A 23,177-nucleotide genomic window follows, 5' to 3' on the forward strand; every position below is an offset into this window, starting at 1 on the left:
TGATTAGTTTCAGTCAGCCACCAGAGATTCTAGTACAGTGGTGGTGAACCTTTGGCACTCCAGATGTTATGGACTACAATTCCCATCAGCCCCTGCCAGCATGGCCAATTGGTCTGATCCAGCAGGGCTTTTCTTAGGTTCTTAAATATGGAATATTCCCAGGAAGGTATTCTTATAATAGCAATGTAACAGTGCAATCCTATGCAGTTTCTCCTAGGGTGGCCAATAGGCCTGGACAGAAATGTCCTGGAGAGACTTAATGGGATGCTACATACCAGGTGATACTATTTACTTCCATGTCATGAAAAGCTTCAACTGCCCATTTTCACTAATCAAGCTGCTATTAAAGGGATATGACCAGTGGTGGGATTCAAATAATTTAACAACTGGTTGTTTACAAGCGCCATTTTAACAACCGGTTCTGCTGAACCTGCTGAATTCCACCACTGGATATGACATGTCCTCCAGTCCTGTTGGCAAACCTCACTATTCCAGTCTCAGTCCACTGAAATCAACGGATTCAAATGGCAGTAAATAGGGTAACCCAAGTGAACTGCAAGGAGCTCCAAAACAGATGGTCAACAGAATTGCAGTGGAAAGTGTGAATTGATGTTTGATAGGTCAAAGAATTTAACCTTACCTACACTAATGGGGTCTGAATTGGCAGTGGCTAATCTTGGGGTTGTGGTTGATAATTCAGTGAAAACATCAACTTAGTGTACACCAAGCTGAGAAAAATGCAAATTCCATGCATTCCAGGGATGGAACCAGAGGTGGGATCCAACCAGTTCTCACCACTTCTCTAGAAGTGGTTACTAATTTTTTCTGAGTGCCGAGAAGGGGTTACTAAAGCAACCTCCCTGCCCAATAGGGACTGGAGGTGCGTGTGTGCGGCGGCACCACTGTTTGAATCCCACCACCATCGGAACCTGTTATTAAAAATTTTGGATCCCACCACTGGATGGAAGAAGAGAAGAAGAGTTTGGATTTATATCCCCCCTTTCTCTCCTGTAGGAGACTCAAAGGGGCTTACAATTTCCTTGCCCTTCCCCCCTCACAACAAACACCCTGTGAGGTAGGTGGGGCTGAGAGAGCTCAGAGAAGCTGTGACTAGCCCAAGGTCACCCAGCTGGCGTGTGTGGGAGTGTACAGGCTAATCTGAATTCCCCAGATAAGCCTCCACAGCTCAGACAGCAGAGCTGGGAATCAAACCCAGTTCCTCCAGATTAGATACACGAGCTCTTAACCTCCTACGCCACGGCTTCCTTTGTGATACAATAAATAACATCCACCAAGTGATTAGGGAAGATATTTTTAATGTTGTTTAAGCCTCTAATATATTAATACCAACAATGGTGTGTAAACAAAACATTTTCCAAAGTAAACAGTGTTTGTGTAAAAGTGCTTGGTAAAAGAAAAAAGAACAAAAGAACAAAAGGCACCCACCCAAAAAGGTTTCTAGAAGTTCCAAGAACGTTTTACTCCTTGAAAAATCTACTGTAGGAACTGCTTACATTTGTTTTGAGTAGTGTTGATTTACCGAAACACACCTTAAACTCTTTAAAACCAGGTTTCGGTCCAATCATAATAAAAAATAAAAACACATTGGGGCTTCTGTGGAAAACTTGTATTACAGACATACAGTATCACCCACAGATTTCAAGAATAGTAAAACCTTATAATGTTATTTTTTTTTAAAAAACTGTTCTCCATGTGAAATAGATGGGCACTATCGTCTTACAAATACTGGGCATAGTCTAGCTAAAATTTAGCACTTTTAAATCAAACACTTGATTTATTTTTAAAAGAGTTACAAATATGCTTCAGGATTTCCTGTTGAAATCAATTGGATGTGCAGCCCAATCTTAGTCATTTTATTCAGAAACAACTCCTGCTTAGTTCTGTGGGGCTTACTCCTAAGTAAATTTGTGTGGATTGGCAGCCTTCACTTTAGCTGGATCATGACCACGGCGGGCGTCCTTATTTAGAAAACACAAACCAGGAAGATAACTACAGTACATCTCACTCAGGCACAACAAAAGAGCAAGTCATTTTGATTTCCCAATCACTTTTTTTTTCTAAAATGTAAACATCTCAGAGAAACGTGTAGAAAGAAAACGGAGTCCGTTACAAAAGCAAAGCATTTTCCTTGCAAAATGCTTTATAGCGTTATTAGCAAAATGTCAGTTACTAAGACTGATGAATCATACTAAGAAATATCTAAAGATCCCATTTGGGTTACACGAAAATAAGGGCATGGCAAGAGAGAAATATCCGTTGGAAAAAGGCTGGGAGTCCTCCCATGCTTGAAGAGAAGTTAGCCTCGCCTGCAACAAGGGGAGAAAAAGGTTATTAAAACTTGGTATTTCCCACAACACAACACAACACAAGCCTTTATTGGCATATAAAACAGGACAAAATTTTAAAACAAAACAAGGTTAAGAAATACAGTTAAAATTACTAATTTCCAGTATCAAATTTGCAACAGTTTCACAAAAGAGCACATCAGAGCTGTTCAGGAGATTGGGTATCTTATAACACTCATGCCACTGAGAACATTGCAAGAAAATGGAATTCATGTATTTCATGCGTATCTTATTGTATTTAGGGCACAGAAACAAAGAATGGTCAAGTGTTTCAACCGTAGTCATATCACATGAACAAACTCTTTTAGAACGTTCCATATTCTTAAATCTTCCCTCCAGCAGAGCTGATGGCAGCACATTACATCTTGCAGTAGCCAAGGCTCTCCTCTGGGTGGGATTAATCCGCAGACGAAGATATGCTGCCATAATTCCACGCTCGCATGGGATTAATAATGTAGTCGGAGAACAGGTTGTCTTGGCAGCACGAGCCAAATTATGAAAATCAAGAGCCAAGAGCCTATTCTTAACTAGTCTGAAGGCTTCCACCTTTGGACTTGGTATTTCCCTGTCTGTTCACCAGTTAATAAGCGCCCTAATTGCTCTTGCAGTAGTTAAATACCTGGCTTGCATTGTACAATGTGCCACTAGAACGGTGGTGGCGAACCTTTGGCGCTCCAGATGTTATGGACTACAATTCCCATCAGCCCCTGCCAGCACGGCCAATTGCTGGCAGGGGCTGATGGGAATTGTAGTCCATAACATCTGGAGTGCCAAAGGTTCGCCACCACGGCACTAGAACAACGAATCCTCCCACCTTACCCCACCCCCATTCCCATAGTCTCTTTTGACCCCTGGAAAATATTGTGCCTACATTCATGGGTCCTGAATGGATAGGAGTGCAGTAGTCAAGGAAGGGAAAAGGGCGAACCTGCCCCCTGAGCCCCACCCTTGAGTGCCGGGGGGGACACCTGAAGACCGAGTTCTGATGACTTCACCCACTCTCCAGTGCAAATCTCCAGTCTGCCTTACTGTTCATCCATGCAGATCTCATGCCCCCAGACCTAACCTTTCCAGGAACCAAAAGGGATTGCGGGAAATGTGGAAACTTCAGTTCACCTTCCGTCAGAGTTCCCCAGGACTCAAGCCGCTGTCACAAAGGAGATGCAGTGTATCTCTAGCCCTGTTCACCAAAAATGCAGCGTGTACAATCTATGAACAGTGTACACTTGATTTTTCCTGAGACATGTTTTGAGTAGTTCTCATGTCAACATAGATACAGCTGAACATCTGACTGAAACTGCACGTTTATCCAGGTACTGGCCACTTGTACAGTGAACACCAGTTCGCTCTTTCTTACAAACAGATGTACGTATCCATATCCATGCAAGATGAACATAGAGGCGTACCGACCCAGGGACATGTCCCCGGGTGCACACCCTTCAGTCACATGGGGGGCGCCAGAGGGCCCACCCACGAGACCAAAGGTGTGTGCCCACAGACGGCACCCCCCCCTCCTGGGCTCCCTGCAGGTCAGTTTCTGCAGGAATTGACCTCCAGAGATGTGTGGGGGAGCTCTGCTTGCCCCCCGCCCTTTCCCTCCTCCGCCCCCAACCACCGCCCCACTGCCCCTCCCCCCGGCTCCCTGTAACCCAGCTGCTGCTCTCCCCAGAGCCTGGGAAGAACAGTTGCCAGGCCTCCAGCAATGTGTTCTTAAAAGCACGGATGGCAGGGGGCGGGCCTTGGGGGCGTGGCCCCACCCCAAGCCTTCATGCTCTTAAAAGCACATTGCTGGGGGCCGGCAACTGCTCTCCCTAGGCTCTGGGGAGAGCAGCAGCTGTGCTGCAGAGAGCCCGGTGGGGGGCAGGACGTCAGGGCAGGGCCACGCCCCCTGAGCCCCACCCTTGAGTGCCCGGGGGGACACCTGAAGACCGAGTTCTGATGCCTAATAAAGGTCTCTGAACTGAACCTGAAGACCAAGTTGTCTCCAGGTGCCATTTTCCCTCCATACACTTCTGGATGAACATGTTCACCACAACTTGTGAACAGGGCTTCTGTGCGTACAAATACAGATTGTGTCCCCCTGCGGAAACCCAGCAATGAGGTTCGTTCCGCACAATCGTAAGGTAGAGAGCAGGCTTTGCTGTTAACAGCAATTGCACTGCGAACAACTTGACACATCCAAACAGATGTTAATCACAACTATTGACCTATTTAGGAAAAAGTACCCCGGAGCATCAGAGGGCTAAATCTCCCCCCACCCCGCCCCCCACTTATTCTCCCGACTATAATCCTAAAGAACCAAGTCTGTTTCTAGTCTGCCTGACAAATCCTGGCTATACTGTTAAGAGAACTGCAAGAAGAACCCTTCCACGAGGTTCCTACCTGTCTTCAGAGCAATGCACAGGACCTGGGCTCCCGGAATGGATTGCTTCCTGCAGGCACTCCAACCAGCAACGCGTCTTTGCAGGCATTCTGCATGCAGTATTGCTGAAGCTCCGCAGCGGCTTGAGAGACCTGAATTGTGGAAAGAACACACAACATAGAAATGACAGATGAGGTATCTGAGTTGTTGGTGGTGAAAGTGTTGTCGAGTCACAGCTGACTTATGGCGACCCTGTAGGGTTTTTCAGGCAAGAGACGTTTGGAGGTAGTTTGCCATTGCCTGCCTCTGTGTGGACTGAGAGAGTGCCAAGAGAACTGTGATTGGTCCAAGGACACCCAACAGGCTTCATGTGGAAAAGACGTTCTCCAGGTTATAGTCCATTGCTCTTAGCCACTACACCAGTGTTGGCGAATCTATGGCACAGGTGCCAGAGTTGGCACTCAGAGCCAACTCATAAACAGAGTCCCCCCCACACACACACATCTAGGCTGGCCTGGGCCGCTGGGCTCGATTATTAGCATTAAACCTAAGACCTAATTTTGGGGAAGCAGTTTAGGTAACCCTGTTAAGCGCTGTTAAACCCCACTGATTTTCATGCAAAGAACTAAAGCGCGATCCTTTACCTGGGAGTAAGCTCGTCAATAGGGCTTGCTTCTGAGTAAACCCTCCTAGGGTCGTGATTCACCATTTGGAAGAGTTGCACGGTTGTTTCAAAGCAAAGCCACCAACTACCACCAAGCTTACTTCCAAGTAAAACACGCCTTGGAGCCAACCGTTTTTTCTAAACTGAAACCTCAGTATTCAGGTTAAATTGCCGTGTTGGCACTTTGCAATAAATAAGTGGTTTTTGGGTTGCAATTCGGGCACTCGGCCTTGAAAAGGTTCGCCATCACTGCACTACACCATGTGGCTCTCCTGGTAGAAACCATCATAAAATGCCATATCAGAACCATCCTGTAACTCTCAGCATGGAAGCAGCATTTATTATGACTCTCTGACTCACTTTGGTTTTCACAGTACTACATGCATGTCCGAACAGATAATATGGCAGTGGCTACTAATACCAGTGGCAGGAGAAAAGAAAATGAAGGGTCCCAACCCCATAGTCAAACTGTGCACAGCCGTGGGAGTCCCTGATCAGCCCCTTTTGTGCAATTTAGTGCAATTTAGCCATAAAAGTGGCATAAAAGTGGCAAGTGGCAAGATAAAAATTGAAGGTAGGGATGTAAAATATTAAACCAGAGGTTCTCAACCTGGGGGTCGGGACCCCTTTGGGGGGGTCGAACGACCCTTTCACAGGGGTCGCCTAAGACTCTCTGCATCAGTGTTCTCCATCTGTAAAATGGATAAATGTTAGGGTTGGGGGTCACCACAACATGAGGAACTGTATTAAAGGGTTGCGACATTAGGAAGGTTGAGAACCACTGTATTAAATGATTAGGAATTGTTCATACACTGCTGCAAAATTTTAACATTCAAAGTGCTTGGGAGATATAGGTGGACAGATCTCTATAGAATGATAGAGTTGGAGGAGACTACAAGGGCCATCAAGTCCAACCCCTTGCCGTGCAGGAACACACAATCAAAGCACTCCTGACTTACGATTATCCAGCCTCTGGCCCCTTCCGCACATGTAAAATAATGCGTTTTCAAACCGCTTTCACAACTGTTTGCAAGTGGATTTTGCTATTCCGCACAGCTTCAAAGAGCACTGAAAGCAGTTTGAAAGTGCATTATTCTGCATGTGCGGAATGAGCCCATGTTTCAAAACTTCCAAAGAAGGAGACTCAGGATCTATGCACCGATGCAAGAGTCAAACAGGACACTGAATGGACGGTTGGTTGTGTCCTACCTGAACTTCTCACATATCCAGAAAACCTTCCAGCATGATGGGAATGTCAGTCTCCCTGAGGGGGAAGGAAGAGAGGTACCTGCTTTCCTTCTAAAAGCCGGGGACTGTTTTGATTGGGGAAACAGCATGGAGATAGGTGTCACCAGTACCATTTGCTATGGCCTGACTTTATGGCCATGCTTCCAAACATTATTACCACTATTTGGTGACATCTTTCTAGTTATCACTATAGTATCGAATGAGAAGTATGGCCTGATAATTTACATCAATGCCCTCATTTTACACAACTCCCCCTATGTGGAGAATATAATTGGTTTTCAACCTATTTTTATCAGACCTGGGATGTTTCCAACATTCCCTCATAATAAAAGGCACTGTAAATCTATATACTCATTGCCACTGCTCTGATTTTAAGCTGTCAATTTATTCCCATCAGTCAAGAATTTCTTCTTTTCCCCCATGGGTTTTGAAGCTGGAACAACAGCCATCAATACCCTACAGTAAAACGCTGGCCTGAAAATGTCAGCCTTGGAGGCAAATATTGTCAGGACTGGTGGCAAAGTGCCCCTTAAAGTGAAAATGCTTCCAACTGAGAGACCTAAAAGAACCTTTCCAGCCATTAAGGGGGAGAAGGGAAAAGTATGGAAGACGTGATTATAGGATAAGGCACTAAACAAACACTGCAAACTCATTCTACTTGGGAACCAGGATGCAACCTAACAAATATTGTTTGCTTTCATTTGCAACAGCCTTTCATATTTTGATTAACAAATGTACTACACAGGGTAATGTGTCAATGATCAATGTGCCGAACTGTTTTTGTTAGTTATCTGACGCACAGTCAGATCGGATGGACATCAAAGAGGTCTTTAAAAGCATCAGTGCAACAACAGAAGCTCTGGCGACAACCTTTCTCTTCCAAGATGGAAAGGTACATTTCCTACGCCCTATCTCATTTACCCAAGGAGAGACTTGGGAAGACAAACTGCGCAATTCCACAACTGACGGTGCAATCCTAAGCAGAGTTAAGAGCTTTGTAAGTCCCCTGAAGTCAATAGGCTTGGAAACTGTGCTTAGAATGTATCAGGGATGGAATCTGGTTGCTGTAGGTGCATTCCTCAACCAATGTAGCCTGATTGTATCTGAGTGATTGAAATGCATACCTGACAATGTAACTGTTGCAAGATATATGTGCTTAGCCTGCTAAATGAACTGTCCTTTCGGTTTCACACGCTTTGTAGATAACTAGGCTTATCCCTGACACTTTCTGTTCCCACGGGAAACGGGATGGTTCCACTGGCTCGTGGGTGGGGGTAGGAGTCCAGGTGGCTTTATCTTTATCTGTCACTGGCCTTGGGGCACCTAGGGGCCGAAATAACTCTTTCTCACATTCTTTGGGGAAATGGTAGGGGGGATCATTTTTGAATAAAGAAGGGAGCAAAATCCAGGTCTGTCAGAGCTGGCTTCTTGCAAGCTGGGTGCTTCGTAGCCTTCCAATAAACACTACTGATCAACAATCCAGAATTTGTTCATTGATTCAAGTGGTGAGATCTAACACCATGTCTCCTAAGTATCAGCCAGACAAAGAGGTATAGTTAGTTATTTAGATATTTCCATGCAGCTTTTCTCCTTAAATGGAGAGCTACGGCAGCCTGCATGATTTTACACTCCTTCATTTTAACTAGGCAGAGAGCAGTGGTGTAGTCCCAAGGGAGCAGGGGGTGTGCGACGCACCGGGCGCATGCTGGTGTGGGGGCATGCTGGGGGCGTTCTGGGGTGGGGGCAAGGCAGGGACGCAGGGCGCATGCATGCCCCGGGCACAGTTCCCCCTCGCTCCAGCCCTGGCAAAGAGTGAGACCGGTCCAAGGCTTCCCAGTGAATTTCCATGAAAGAATGGAGATTAGGACTCCAGGATCTAAGACAGACATTTTAACCTGGCAAGCGTGAGTTACCTCTACTTACGACTACTGGTAGCTGCCAAAGTCCCTTGACCATGAGCCACTATTCAAATTAATTTAAAAAACTGAAGTTGTGTGTCGTAACAGTTGGACACATTTTCACTGTGCTCAGGCAAGATCTGAGAATGATCGGTTTACGCAGCAAATTGTTTTATGGCTTTATAGCCTAAACGCCGGTTGAACTTTGGGTGGAGATAAGACTAAATTAATACTAAGCAAAGTCAGCATTCTGGAAACAAGCTATGGAAGGGGAGTAAACAGTAGATGGATTCTGCATGAGAAAATGTGGTCAAAGCAGTAAAACTTGAAAAATCTGCAAGATTTCATTGCAAATTTGCCTTTGTGCTAAATTGGGCTGAGCTGTGAGAAGAACTTGCTGTTATCACCACATCTGTGGTCTTGCATAACAACCATTAACAAGAGTCATCTGTATTATTTATATTTCACTCTCCTTCCCTAGAGAAATGTCCCTTCTGCTTCCACTGTCTCATTAGCTACCATGACACAAATTTAATCGGCATATATCTTATTCCCGTCATCCTCCAAATTGTTCCTTGTCTAGGAGCGTGTCATATCAGAATCTCAAAGTTTGTGACTGAAAAACAGGAAAGTCATCATTTGATTGACAGGAATTTACAGAATCAAAACATGCAGTGGGGAAAACCTTTTAGAATGCAGAGGTAGTGATAGAGAATGTTGGTTATCTCAGCACACAGGCTGGGAATATTTGGCTGGGGTCTTTCTATCCAAACACCTCTGGAATTACACATACTCCTATAACGCAAGACTAAAAACTATGGCAGATTCCGCACGGGCCAAAAACAGCGGTGTGAAAATGGTGTAAACCCTTTTACGCCATTTTAAACCATTTTACACCATTTTCACACTGCTGTTTTTGGCCCGTGCGGAATTTGCCAAAGCCTTGGAGACTGATTGGTTTGTTATTGGGTTAGGGTAAAAGTAAAGGCCCTGTGGAAGAACTGGGTCCTTACTGACTCATGGGGTAACATCACATCACAACATTTACTAGGCAGACTATGTTTACAGGGTGGCTTGCAATTGCCTTCCCCAGTTGTCTGCACTTTATCCCCAGGAAGCTGGGTACTCATTTTACCGACCTTGGAAGGATGGAAGGCTGAGTCAACCTACCTGAAACCAACATCCTTTGAGATCATCAACCAATACATTTCTTTCTTGTACACATGCAGTGTCCTATACGGAGACCGCTGGTCTATCAAGCTCAGTATGGTCTAATCCAGTGATGGAGAACCTTTTTAAGACCGAGTGCCCAAATTGCAACCCAAACCCCACTTATTTATCGCAAAGTGCCAACCCGGCAATTTAACCTAAATGCTGAGGTTTTAGTTTAGAAAAAAAACAGTTGGCTCCCTCTTCCTACGCCTCACCCGCTCGAGCAGGGTCCAGCCTGCTCTAGCCTCTAGCACAGGGGTAGGGAACCTGCGGCTCGAGAGCCGCATGCGGCTCTTCTGCCCTTGCACTGCGACTCCACGAGCCGAGCCGCTGGCTCATCCTTGCCTGCCCTGCAGGCAGCAGGGTGGGCGCACCAACTGCCCGTGGCTGGCTGGGCCATGCTGCGGGCTTCCCCTCTCGCCTGCCCTGTTGGAGCGGGGCGGGCGCTTTCCCAGCGGCCGGCAAGGCCGAGCCGCTGGTCCCATCCTTGCCCACCCTGCAGGCAGCAGGGCAGATGCATCCATGCGCTTCTCAGAATGAGCGGAGAAAAAGGTAAAAAAAACCAATATATACACTGTTATCTTTATTTTAAATGTCAAAAATTATTTGCAGCTCCAAATGTTTTCTTTTCCCATGGAAAATGGGTCCAAATGGCTCTTTGAGTGTTAAACGTTCCCTACCCCTGCTCTAGCAAGTCCTGCGCGCACCGTTCTGTGCCTTTCTAGCATCTCTGTGTGCCCACAGAGAGGGCTCCAAGTGCCACCTCTGGCACCTGTGCCATAGGTTCGCCATCACTGGTCTAATCTGACTAGCAGTGACTCTCTAGGCTCTCTTTCACATCACCTACTACCAGAGCCTTTCAACTGGACATAGAGGATTCTTGGTGGCAGCAAGACTTTTGCACTTTTTGAGCCTCTCCATCCTGCCGAGAAGCCTCTTCGGGAGCGGCGGGGCCGCACCACATCAGCACCGCAGCCCACCGTCTCCAGTTTGGATGGGGCCGCCCATCTCTCCAGGGTGTCAGGCAGAGGTATTTCACAGCACTTCTTACCTGATCCTTTTAACTGAGAAGCCTGGGGCTGAACCTGGAATTGCCTTCGTGCCGATCACATGACCTACCACGGAGCCACAGCCCCATAAAGTTCACAACTGATTGTTTTAACATGAGTAAAAGCAGTGGTGGGATCCAAAAATTTTAGTAACAGGTTCCCATGGTGGTGGGATTCAAACAGTGGCGTAGCGCCAATGGGGCTGGGCAGGGCATCACGGGGGAGTGGCCGGGCATTCTGGGGGCAGGGCATTGATGGGCGGGGCTGTGGCAAGGACGCAGCCACTGTGCCGGTCCTTGGGCGGGAAACGAATGCACGCAGACGCAGGCTGCCTCGCACGCCGGTGCACCTCCTGCTAGACTGCTTCAAGTTCTGTGCGCTACTGCTGAGAGGAGGGGCGTAACTAAGGCAAAAATCACGTGGCAAAATCACCCATTAGTAACCCTCTCTCGGCACACACAAATAATTAGTAACCTACTCTCGGGAACCTGTGAGAACCTGCTGGATCCCACCTCTGAGTAAAAGGGAAGACTCGGGGATTAAGAAGAGATGAATGTGCACAAACAAACAATTCATGATAGTGAACAATATGAGAATGTCTAATAATAATAAGACAGCTGCATTCTTCTCCCAGCTCATTATACAAATACCAGCAGGGAGAGTGCCACAATCAGTAACTAAATGTACATTCCCAGAGGGCTACTTTTAATGCAGTCGCCAACTTCTCCTTTGTTTTATTGGCAGCCAGTCCGGTGCTGTGGCATCCAAACGTCCCCTGGGCACAGTGATGTCTGAGCGAGAGATGCAAGTCACCCAAACGCACATTGCTCATGGCATTTGAACACATCAAATTGACACAAATGTGTCAACAGAAGTGAAACACAGGCTGAGTGGTTGGACTTTGGATCTGCCACATTGGACATGAACAAGCTATTGTTCTGATGCTGTCTTAACATTTTACCTGATTTGTTCAAAATGCATCTTTCAGTTTTAGTAAAATATACATAAACACACACACATATAAAAGAGAGAGAGGAAGGAAGATAGCAATTTAATGATGCATTGGTCCAACTGATTCATTTGTCTAACTGTATTCTGCCAAATAGTGGGATATTTGATATTATTCCAAAATATAATAGCCCCATTTTGAACAGGCCCTGGCTGTATGTTCATCCAAAAAGGAGGGGCAAATGGGCAAGAGATTTTTGGCTGGGCAACCGAAGATAAGTGAAACTCGCTTTGGAATAATTTGTTTTGGTACTCTGTTATTTGACTAAAAGGGAACTTTTTAGAAGTTTTGTTATCAAGGGTATTTGACCCCAGCAACAGATTCATAGGCCTATTATGCCCCAGGTGTCTGCTGTGCGGCAGAGACAAATGTCCATCGCAGGAAGATTTCTTGTATGGTTGTATTTCCCAGAGCCCCGCTTTTGATTTCCATTCTCCCCACACCAAGCAACACCACTTTAAGTGCGACTTTAATTTTCTTTGCTGCCAGAGCAGGGGAGATTTGCCAGTGAGCACAGCTTTATCCTGGACATCTTCCCTCCACCTACCACCAGCCCCTCCCACTCCCTCGAACTCCTGTGCACACCTCTCCCCTTTCCAGATGTGCTATTACTTCAATTTTTATTTTTTATTATATTGACATATTAATATAAACAGAGACTCACTGCAAAATTGCTGGGTTTTTTTAATTGCATTTGAAAACCAGTGAGTGTGTGTAGGCAGAGGGAGAGATATAGGCAGAGGGAGAGATATCATTTTGAGGTCATGGTCCCCTTCTTCAACACAGTGTGCTTTCCCTCTTTCTTTTTTTTTTTGGAGGGGGGTATTTGGGGGAAGAGACTAAAATATCAATGTAACTGCAATTTAAAGGGCTTTAACAAAGCCTTTAATCTTGCAACTACTGGGTGTGATGAGATCTGTGCCTTTAAGAGGGAATGGATGGGTTAAGAGCAGAGGCCCTCTGAGATTTCAGCAAGTACCCTGTTTCCCCGAATATAAGACATCCCCTAAAAATAAGACATAGTAGAGGTTTTGCTAAAGTGCGAAATATAAGGCATCCCCCGAAAGTAAGACATTGCAAAGTTTTTGTTTGGAAGCATGCCCGACGAACAGAACACAGAAAAATAAGACATCCCCTGAAAATAAGACATAGCGCATCTTTGGAAGCAAAAATTAATATAAGACACTGTCTTATATTCGGGGAAACACGGTAAGCTGTGATGAGATATGTGCCTTTAAGAGGGAATGGATGGAGTTAAGAGCAGAGGCCCTCTGAGATTTCAGCAAGTACCCTGTTTCCCCGAATATAAGACATCCCCTAAAAATAAGACATAGTAGAGGTTTTGCTGAAGTGCGAAATATAAGGCATCCCCCGAAAGTAAGACGTAGCAAAGTTTTTGTTTGGAAGCAATCCCGACGAACAGAACACAGAAAAATAAGACATCCCCTGAAAATAAGACATAGCGCATCTTTGGGAGCAAAAATTAATATAAGACACTGTCTTATATTCGGGGAAACACGGTAAGCTGCCAGGCAGGCATTGAATGCCTCCTCACGTGTAAACAGAGAAATGCGAGGAGACCACACTACAGCCCCACTGTGCAGCTAAGACTTTCGAGGTAAGCATTCCATGCACAATGGGCCATAGTTATAATCATGGTATCATTGAAGATGTTGATGGTCCAAGGGTTTCTGAATATATATTTAGAGTTGTAAAATTAAAGTTTTTAAAGAAACACTTGTGGAGCATAATTCCAAACGAGCAGCTGTGTTAGTCTACTGCAGTAACAGAAGCCCAATGGCACCTGAGGGACCAACAAAAATGTATTCAAGCATACATTTTGTGGGCAGGAGCCCACTTTGTCAGCTGCGTCACACGAAAGCTTATGTCATAACACATTCCTGTCTCATTCCTGCTGAAATAAAACCCCTGTTCAATGTTATTATGGAGCACAGCAGACATGATAGGAAAAGAATTCCAACAGAGCCAGTCTATAATTTGTTAGGATTTTTTAAAAGAATCAGGAAGATACAGATTTTGTAATTAACTTTTTAAATCATTCCTTTCTTATTGGACTTTACAGCACATGAGAAAAATGATTTTATGGCGCAGGAGATTTCATTAAAACCAACTTCCTAGTTATGGCTTTGTAAGAAATAACTTTTCAGAACACTGTCACGTTCTGGAATGACGTGCTCCATAATCTATGCATTGTTTTCTCTCTTGTAATAAAATGGAAAAAATACAATAAAAGCATTTAAAATGAATAAAAAGCAAAACGTTACTATTATACAAGGGGCTTTTATTAAGAATGAAGCTCCAGAAATGTGCTTTATTTCAATCTATGATTACTTCCTCCAAGCATAGCAAGTACTTTTCTAGGCTACTTTACCAAGGAGTCTACAAACGTTACTAGTCCACACGTGCAAAACTTGTCCATCTGTCCATATGCACCCATCCTTTGGGAGTGCATCAGTGGCTTAAACAAAGCAAAAGATTTAGGTCAGTGATGGCGAACCTTTTTGAGACCGAGTGCCCAAATTGCAACCCAAAACCCACTTATTTATCGCAAAGTGCCAACAAGGCAATTTAACCTGAATACTGAGGTTTTAGTTTAGGAAAAAATGGTTGGCTCTGAGGTGTGCGTTACTCAGGAGTAAGCTTGATGGTAGTCGGTGGCTTTGCTTTGAGGCAACCGTGCAACTCTTCCAATGGGTGAATCACGACCCTAGGAGGGTTTACTCAGAAGCAAGCCCCATTGCCAGCAGCCAAGCTTACTCCCAGGTAAAGGATCGTGCTTTAGTTCTTCGCATGAAAATCAGTGGGGTTTAACAGCACTTAACAGGGTTACCTACACTGCTTCCCCAAAACTAGGTCTTAGGTTTAATGCTAACAATCGAGCCCAGTGGCACAGGCCAGCCTAGATGTGGGGGTGGGGTAGACTCTGTTTGCGCGTGCCCAGAGAGAGGGCTCTGAGTGCCACCTCTGGCACCCGTGCCATAGGTTCGCCACCACTGATTTAGGCCCTGTCTTTCCCTTCTGTAAAGAGTGTCGGGTCCATTATGCATGGGGTGTTTTCTTAGGGTTCTTTGCTGTGTAGTGGGGTCATCATGCCATCTCTTCACGTTTCTCTGTTTACACGCAAGGAAATCCCCCCCTGCCCACTGCGTGGCTTGCCTGCCCCACTTCCCTTCAAACTCCCATTAATGCCCTTTAATTTTTTTATATCGATATTTCTGTGCTATATCAATATTTTTGAGCTTTTCGCAAAAGCCAGCCATAGATTCCCCAGAAATGTCCGCAAAGAGTGGGAGGAGAAAGACTGGAAAGAGCAGAAACCCCGCAGCGAGGGGAAAAAAATCAGGATCTACGGCACCATAACACAGAAAGCAACAGTACAGAAATCTCTGCCCCGAAGGAAACGCTGTGGGGTAGAGAAGCAGTGTATAATTGGCCTCAAAGCGGCTCCCAAACTCCTTCCCTTCCCCTCCCTACAACAGACACCTTGGCTCATTCCGCACATGCAGAATAATGCACTTTCAAACTGCTTTCAGTGCTCTTTGAAGCTGTGCGGAATAGCAAAATCCACTTGCAAACAGTTGTGAAAGTGGTTTGAAAACACATTATATTGCGTGTGCAGAAGGTGCCCTTGTGAGGCAGGTGGGGATGAGAGAGTTCGGAGAGAACTATGGCTGGGTCAAAGTCAACCTGCAGACTTTTTATGCGTAGGAGCGAGGAAACAAATCCAGTTCATCAAATAAGAGTCTGCCGCTCATGTGGAGGAGTGGGGAATCAAACCTGGTTCTCCAGATTAGAGTCCACCGCTCTTAACCCCTACACACAATTTTCACCAGGATTCTACATTTTCCTGCATAGCCACCTAGCCAGCTTTTACACACCACAAATGACCAGACAAATGTCTATTTCCAAACATGTAGCGGTAAATTTTGTAAAGTCAGGTCTTTTGCTCATCCTGTTTTATTTGTACAATATATTCTGACAGAGAAATCAGGTCTTCCTGAAATGCATACAGAATCCAATCTCTTTCTCAATCTAAGAAGTGGCTTTAGCTGGTGGCCTTGGAAAAGTTATACTGTTGTGTTTTCTGAGAGCCCGCTGATTACAGAAATTCTTATCCTTGTCAGCAGGTCAGAAAGAAGAAGAAGAGTCTGGATTTATATCCCCCCTTTCTCTCCTGCAGGAGACTCAAAGGGGCTTACAATCTCCCTCACAACAAACACCCTGTGAGGTAGGTGGGGCTGAGAGAGCTCCGAGAAGCTGTGACTAGCCCAAGGTCACCCAGCTGGCGTGTGTGGGAGTGCACAGGCTAATCTGAATTCCCCAGATAAGCCTCCACAGCTCAGGTGGCAGAGCGGGGAATCAAACCCGGTTCCTCCAGATTAGATACACGAGCTCTTAACCTCCCACGCCACTGCTGCTCTACGACATCCTGTGAAATTTTAATAATTAGAATATTTTACAAACTGCTTCCGTCTGGACCTCTTCCTTTGAGCTCGCTAACAAAATCATCTTTGGTCACTGACCGTAAATAAAGTATTCTATTCTATTCTCTTAACAAAATCTTCAACCTGGCTTTGCCATCAGTGTTGGCCATAAGCTGGGAAAAGGAGATATAATATAAGCCGCGCTTATGAAGTAAGCATCTCTGTTGATACTGGCAATCAGATGCCATCTGTTCAACCTAAGGCCCGTGGCTCAGTTGTAGAGCTCCTCTTTTAGAAGTGTGATTCTGGCCATTTTGACATCATGGAGCTCAGAAAGGAGGGCTTGGAAGACACCTTTGCAAGAGTTCCCGTCAATCTGAGGAGATGACACTGGTCAAGATTGGGAAGGTGTGACACCAGAGGTGGGATCCAGCAGGTTCTCACAGGTTCCCGAGAGTAGGTTACTAATTATTTGTGTGTGCCGAGAGGGGGTTACTAATGGGTGATTTTGCCATGTGATTTTTGCCTTACTTACACCCCTCCTCTCAGCAGTAGCGTGCAGAACTTGAAGCAGTCTAGCAGGAGGTGCACCGGCATGGGTGGCAGCCTGCGCCTGCGTCAAGTGACCAGCTTTCCAGCCCAAGTGATCCTGGCCCCGGAATGCCTCGGCCCACGCTCCGTGTTCAGGCTCCAGTTCTGCCCATCCCCATTGGCGCTACGCCACAGGTTGAATCCCACCACCATGGGAACCTGTTACTAAAATTTTTGGATCCCACCACTGTGTGACACAATGATGGAGATGCTGCTTGGGCAGGAGGTTTATTCCCTGGCATTTCCAGTTAAAAGAATCAAATTAACAGGCAATGTGAAAGACCTCTCCCTGAGACCCGAAGAGCCACCGCCAGTTGAAGTACACAATATTGGCTTTGATGGACTTCCTGTGATCATGTAATATGGAAGAATACCCCACAACCTGGTAGCAGAACGAGGAAGTAGAATGAATCGTAGCACTTCCTGTTGAAAACAGAGGGCTTCATATGATCTCCTCTGTTAAAAGTTCTCTGAAACCAGAGGGCTTAGACCAGTGGTGGCGAACCTATGGCACGGGTGCCAGAGGTGGCACTCAGAGCCCTCCCTGTGGGCATGCGCAGAGCCCCCTCCCCCCCACATCTAGGCTGGCCTGGGCCGCTGGGCTCAATTATTAGCATTAAACCTAAGACCTAGTTTCAGGGAAGCAGTATAGGTAATCCTGTTAAGTGCTGTTAAACCCCACTGATTTTCATACAAAGAACTAAACCGCAATCTTTACCTGGGAGTAAGCTCGGTTGCTGGCAATGGGGCTTGCTTCTGAGTAAACCCTCCTAGGGTCATGATTCACCCGTTGGAAGAGTTGCATGGTTGCTTCAAAGCAAAGCCACCGACTACCACCAAGCTTACTCCCGAGTAACGCACTCCTCGGAGTCAGCTGTTTTTTTCCTAAACTAAAACCTCAGTATTCAGGTTAAATTGCCATGTTGGCACTTTGCGATAAATAAGTGGGTTTGGGGTTGCAATTTGGGCACTCGGTCTCGAAAAGGTTCGCCCTCACTGGCTTAGGCAATCTTGTGACATGATTTGCATGGATTTATGTGGTAGAACATTAACGACCATAATCCTTCCACCTCCCCCTGAAACGGAACTGCCTCATTTCACGATCACATCCCCATCTGCTATCCAAACCTACGAGAGCTTCATGGGTCCAGTGGGGTGACGGCCGAGTTGTTGCAGGGAGGGACTGAAAAAGAAGCCAGCTGGGGAATTGGGAATATGGAAACAGAAATGCCTTCTTTAATGGGGCACCCTACTGCACTGCAAACCTACAGTATTTATTTCCATTCCATTACTATCCAAATCCTTCTACCTGAATTAACTTTCCCAAAACAAACATTATCCAGTACCTTTTATTAGGAGTCACTGAGTGTGCAGGAGAGCGGAGACTTTCAAGGTAGGTCCTCTTTACCAGGACTTGTGATCATGGCAGGAAATATGTCCTCCCCACCCCCCCCACCCCCAAAAAACACCCAGGCTTATGAAGAGTGCGGAAAACTCTTTCCTTTCTGAAACAACCATTTGCGATGCAACTGTGCCGCCCCAAGCAGGGTTTAGCTAGTTGAGAGGGAGCCAGTATATACTAGCAATCCTAAAAAGAGTTCTTCTAAATCAGTTAAAGCAGTGGTGGGATCCAAAAATTTTAGTAACAGGTTCCCATGGTGGTGGGATTCAAACAGTGGCGTAGCGCCAATGGGGCTGGGGCGGAAGCACTCCACGGGGCGTAATGCATTCCGCATGGGCTTTTTTAATAATTTCTCTGTTACTGTAAAAAACTCTTACTGTAAAAAAAAAGTTCCTAGTTCCTAATTTCCAGCTGGTATCTTTCTGTCCATAATTTAAACTCATTCTAGCAAGTCCTATCGTCTACTGCCAACAGAAACAACTACTTCTCTAATTGACTGCCTGTCAAATACTACTCTAATACTTCTCTTCAAATACTTTTAAATTTTGTTTCTAGAAATCAAAAGAAGGATACTTTCCTTAAACAAGGAACTTTACCATATTTCTAAAACATGTTTTTAAAACAGCCCAACAGGGAGAATGATCCCATTTTCTACCTTCACTAACCAGCCACATAGGAAACAACAGGACTTTATGATTTTTGGACCTAATGGAATTTCTCACGGAAAAGCAGACCCAATTAGTAACCCCCTCCCGGCACACACAAATAATTAGTAACCCACTCTCGGGAACTGGTGAGAACCTGCTGGATCCCACCTCTGAGTTAAAGGGCTTGGAAGAGTACAAACTCTATAGTTGCACTGGCACACACTCACTCCAGCTACGTCCAACCCTCGGTATTTTACTGAGGCAATTTTTAGTCTAAATAAGCTTTCAGCTCCAATTTGCTACATGGATGTAAACTTAACCTCAAAAGGAAGACGCAAATGAGGGAAGTGGGCACCATCTAATACTGAATTATTATTATTTAATTTTGTTTATTATTGTTTAATCATAGCTGCCAGTTCTTTAGCTGGTTGTTGGCCTTTCATTACAATTGGAGCCTCACCCAGAGGCCTGGGATGTTGTAATGTATCAGCGGAGTACTTGTGAAGATCCCAGCGGGGCTGCCCTGACTGATGTTGATTTTTGCCACTTTGCAGATGGTTCAAGTGTCGCCCCGGTGTTTTTGTAAACCTCGATTCTCAATGCATCCCTGCGGTGGGTGGTTTCTAAAGAAAAGACGTGGGCACCCCAGCGACCCGGCACAGGTTTACGAGTTGCAATCATCTTGAATGAACTCGTTGCACAATTATAACGAGTTGCAATTTGCAACAAACTCGCCTGTTTATAAGGAGTTGCAATCACTTTAAGTAAACCCCAAGAAGCATGATCATGGGCAGCCATTGAATTCCAGGCAGCATATTATTACTGGGAAGACTTCAGCTGGTTTGTGTCATAACTGCTGAATCTCGATTTTCAAATTGTGGTGTTCATTATTATTATTATTATTATTATTATTATTATTATACACATAACAACAGCACAAGTGTCTGGAATTCATCTCTGAATATCGAATCCTTCCCAAGGACCTAGGATATTAGAGGTATTTGCGTAGAATATGTGCAGTTCCTAGAAGTGCTGCTTTCTGCAGCGTGTGGACTGATGTTCTGTCCAAGTTTAGGCTTTCCAGATGTTTTTTCAAGATTTCTTGGTATCTCCCTCCTAGTGAGCACCGGACTACTAGTGGGATTACTGTTGTTCTTTTTTGCCACAATCGTTCAACTTCAATTTGTAGGTCCTTGTATTTTGTGATCTTTTCCAGCTCTTTGTCCTCTACCCTGCTGTCAACTGGCACAGCAACATCTATGATCCAAACATGTTTTTTTCTCTACCACTGTCCGGGGTGTTGTGTGCCAGGTGCCTGTCTGTCTTCTAAAGTCCCAGAGTATTTTTGCTTCTTCACTTTCTGTGGTCTTCTCTGGCTTGTGCTCGTACCAGGTCTTGCTACAGGGCAGGCCGTACTTTTTGCAAAGGTTCCAGTGCACCATTGCTGCTAGCCTATTGTGACATTCGAGGTAGTCAGTTTAGGCCAGTGATGGCGAACCTATGGCACGGGTGCCAGAAGTGGCACTCAGAGCCCTCTCTGTGGGCACGCGCGCACAGAGTTTGTCTTGAAATCACCCCTCCCCCCACAGACATCTAGGCTGGCCTGGGCCACTGGACTTGATGTGCATGCACCTCAGTGAGCAGAGAGGACTCAGCTGGTGGGCCTGGTACCTGTGCTCCAGGTGGCTGCTACCCCGGGGGGAGGGGGGGAGGCGGCAGAGATGCTAGAGAGGCACAGAGTGGCAGATGTGGGACTTGCTGGGGGCTACAGCAGGCTGGCCCCTGCTCGAGGGGGTTATTCAGGTTAAATTGCCGCGTTGGCTCTTTGCAATAAATAAGTGGGTTTTGGGTGGCAATTTGGGCACTCGGTCTCGAAAAGGTTCGCCATCACTGGTTTAGGCTATTTTCTTACAACAACAGATGATGTGCTCCACGGTTTCAGCACCCTCTTTGCAGAGAGGTATTTTATTATTATTATTATTATTATACAAAACAGTTATACACAGCAAACAAGATCAATATGCTGGATTTTGTATTACATCACACGTCGGATACTTCCCAAGCATCTAGGACTGTGTGATGTATCGACGAATAATGCGTGCAGAGCCGAGTAGGGTGGCCTTTTGCAGCTGACATATGGTGATTTTGTCAGCGCCAATTGTTTTCAAGTGCCGTTCAAGATCTTTAGGCACTGCACCCAGTGTGCCGATCACCACTGGGACCACCTTTGCTGGTTTGTGCCAGAGTCTTTGTAGTTGTTTATTATTATTATTATTATTATTATTATTATTATTATTATTATTATTATTATTCTGCAATTCTATCACAGAATTTGAGCCTAACCAAAGGGGGGGTCTCTGAGCATTGTAAAGGGTCCGGCTCCCAGTGGACCGTCCTACACTAAGCCCACGCAGAGGGAGGGCCTTTTCCCCCATCACAAGTCAAGGGGGCGCCACACACGCTCGGGAACAAAGACGCGTCTCAGCAGCAGGAACAAAGACCCAGCAAGGGAGCGACGCGGCGGCCTCCAGCTGCAAAGGGAAGAGCAGGCGGGAGGGAAACCGGAGCAGACTGAAACAACACACGTAACGCTGCTGTTTTCGTCGCGTGTCGAGCCCGATCCGAGCAACAGTCACGCGTCCTCTTGGGCCCGCAGAGGGCGACTCGGGTCAGGAAGGGCTGGAAAGGATAGGATAGGAAGGGCTTGCGAGCCTGCGGCTGCTTGTGAGCGAAGATACGAGAGAGAGAGAGAGAGAGAGAACACGCAGCTTCCTAAAACGACACCTCGATTCTCAAATGCGAGTTGCCCTTTTCCACCCGCGACGTCCCGGATCCAGATTCCCGGGAGAGGAGAACGTGTGAACTTTCTGCCTCCTCCCAGCTCTGCTTAAAGACAGATCGGGGGCTTGCAAACGTTTTGTGCGGGGCGGGGGGAGTCTCTTGCAAAAAAGGGAGCGGCGGCGGGTCCCTCCCGAGGGCGAGCAGCCCTGCCTGCCTCGCTCCGGGCAGCCGTCTGCAAGCGCACTTACCCGGATCCTTTCCACGCCGGCCTCCAGCTTGAGCTGCTCCACCAGGCGCTGCAGGGTGCTGAGGCTGGAGTTGGAAGACATGCTGGCCGCTGTGGGGAACTGGGCGGGCAGGCGGGCTGCAGACTCCGCACAAAGCGCAGGAGTTGAGCTCCGAGGGGGAGGAGGCAGCGGCCAAGCTCCCCCTCGCCCCCGCCCGCCTGGCAGACTGGGAAGCAAAGTGCCAGGGGGCAGGAGCGGCGCAGCAGGGCGCAAGGCAAAAACAAAGCACGGAGAGACTGGGGGGTGGTGCAAAGAAAGCGTCTGAATTCGGGGCACATCCTGCCCCCCCCTTCCTCCACGGGGAAAATGGTTTTTACAACCCGCGTCTTCCTAAAAGAAAACCTCGATTCTCAATTCTGGGTGGTTTGAACGATTTGGTATGGCATGCAATTTATAGCGAACGTTGCATATTTGCAATAACGTTGCAATAATTTTGCATATTTATTTATTCATTAGTTTTGTATACCGCCCTCTCCCGAAGGGCTCTGGGCGGTTCACAACATATTAATACAAGTAGAGCACAATTTAAAACATTAGCGTTAACTTTTTTATTAGAGTGTGGGTCAGGTGTGCGTTTACGCCCACACGCAGGGCATTGAGGACATTTTCATTAGGCTTTGCGCATGTACAAAACGTTGCAATAATTTTAAACGCAGCGTCCCCAAGCAGCCTGCAGCCATTGGATCCCTTGCAGCATATTTATAAGGCGTTGCAATCAATATAAATGAACTCGTTTTCCCTTGGATTCCCTGCTTTGCAGCAGAACCCCGCCTCCCGCGTTGGTAGAGAATCCCCTTTCATGCAGCATCCCCCAATCCAACAAAACATGATATTTAATACAGTTCGAATTTCCTGTACTCATAGGTTACACATTGCAGGTTCCCACATATGCTAGACTTGACTGTTTTGACGGGCGCCTCCGTAATTTTTTGCCATCTGCCCTCTCTCCCCATCTGAAGATTGTAAGAATGCACGAAAGGATAACCTCCAGTTCCTTTCGTGCTGTGTTGAATACTTCTGGCTGCCAGTAGAAAGCCCACTTTCTGGATTAAAAGGCCGTTGAAACAAATGCGTGGTAGACAGTTCCAAAGATAAAGACTTGCCTTGCTGGCATGATGGGATGATGCCAGCCATGAGCTCCCAGTTGCCAATATTACATTCACCTATATTAGTGTGGGGATGGTCACAGGCCTAAAAGTTGTATTTGATATTAAAG

At 46.2% G+C, this 23,177-nt stretch overlaps 1 protein-coding gene across 1 annotated transcript; it reads right to left on the reverse strand.

The window, feature by feature from the left end:
- Positions 1-1,299: 1,299 nt before the first annotated feature.
- GNG10 (G protein subunit gamma 10) lies at positions 1,300-22,146 on the reverse strand. The gene is made up of 3 exons (XM_048503497.1): positions 21,923-22,146; positions 4,749-4,880; positions 1,300-2,327 (listed from the first exon to the last, which is right to left on the reverse strand). Exons 1-2 carry the CDS (start codon positions 22,001-22,003, stop codon positions 4,755-4,757), a joined length of 207 nt encoding a protein of 68 aa, XP_048359454.1. The 5' UTR covers positions 22,004-22,146; the 3' UTR covers positions 1,300-2,327; positions 4,749-4,754.
- Positions 22,147-23,177: the final 1,031 nt, after the last annotated feature.

Source organism: Sphaerodactylus townsendi, linkage group LG07 (genome assembly GCF_021028975.2).
Source record: "Sphaerodactylus townsendi isolate TG3544 linkage group LG07, MPM_Stown_v2.3, whole genome shotgun sequence".
Taxonomy (NCBI): Eukaryota; Metazoa; Chordata; class Lepidosauria; order Squamata; family Sphaerodactylidae; genus Sphaerodactylus; species Sphaerodactylus townsendi.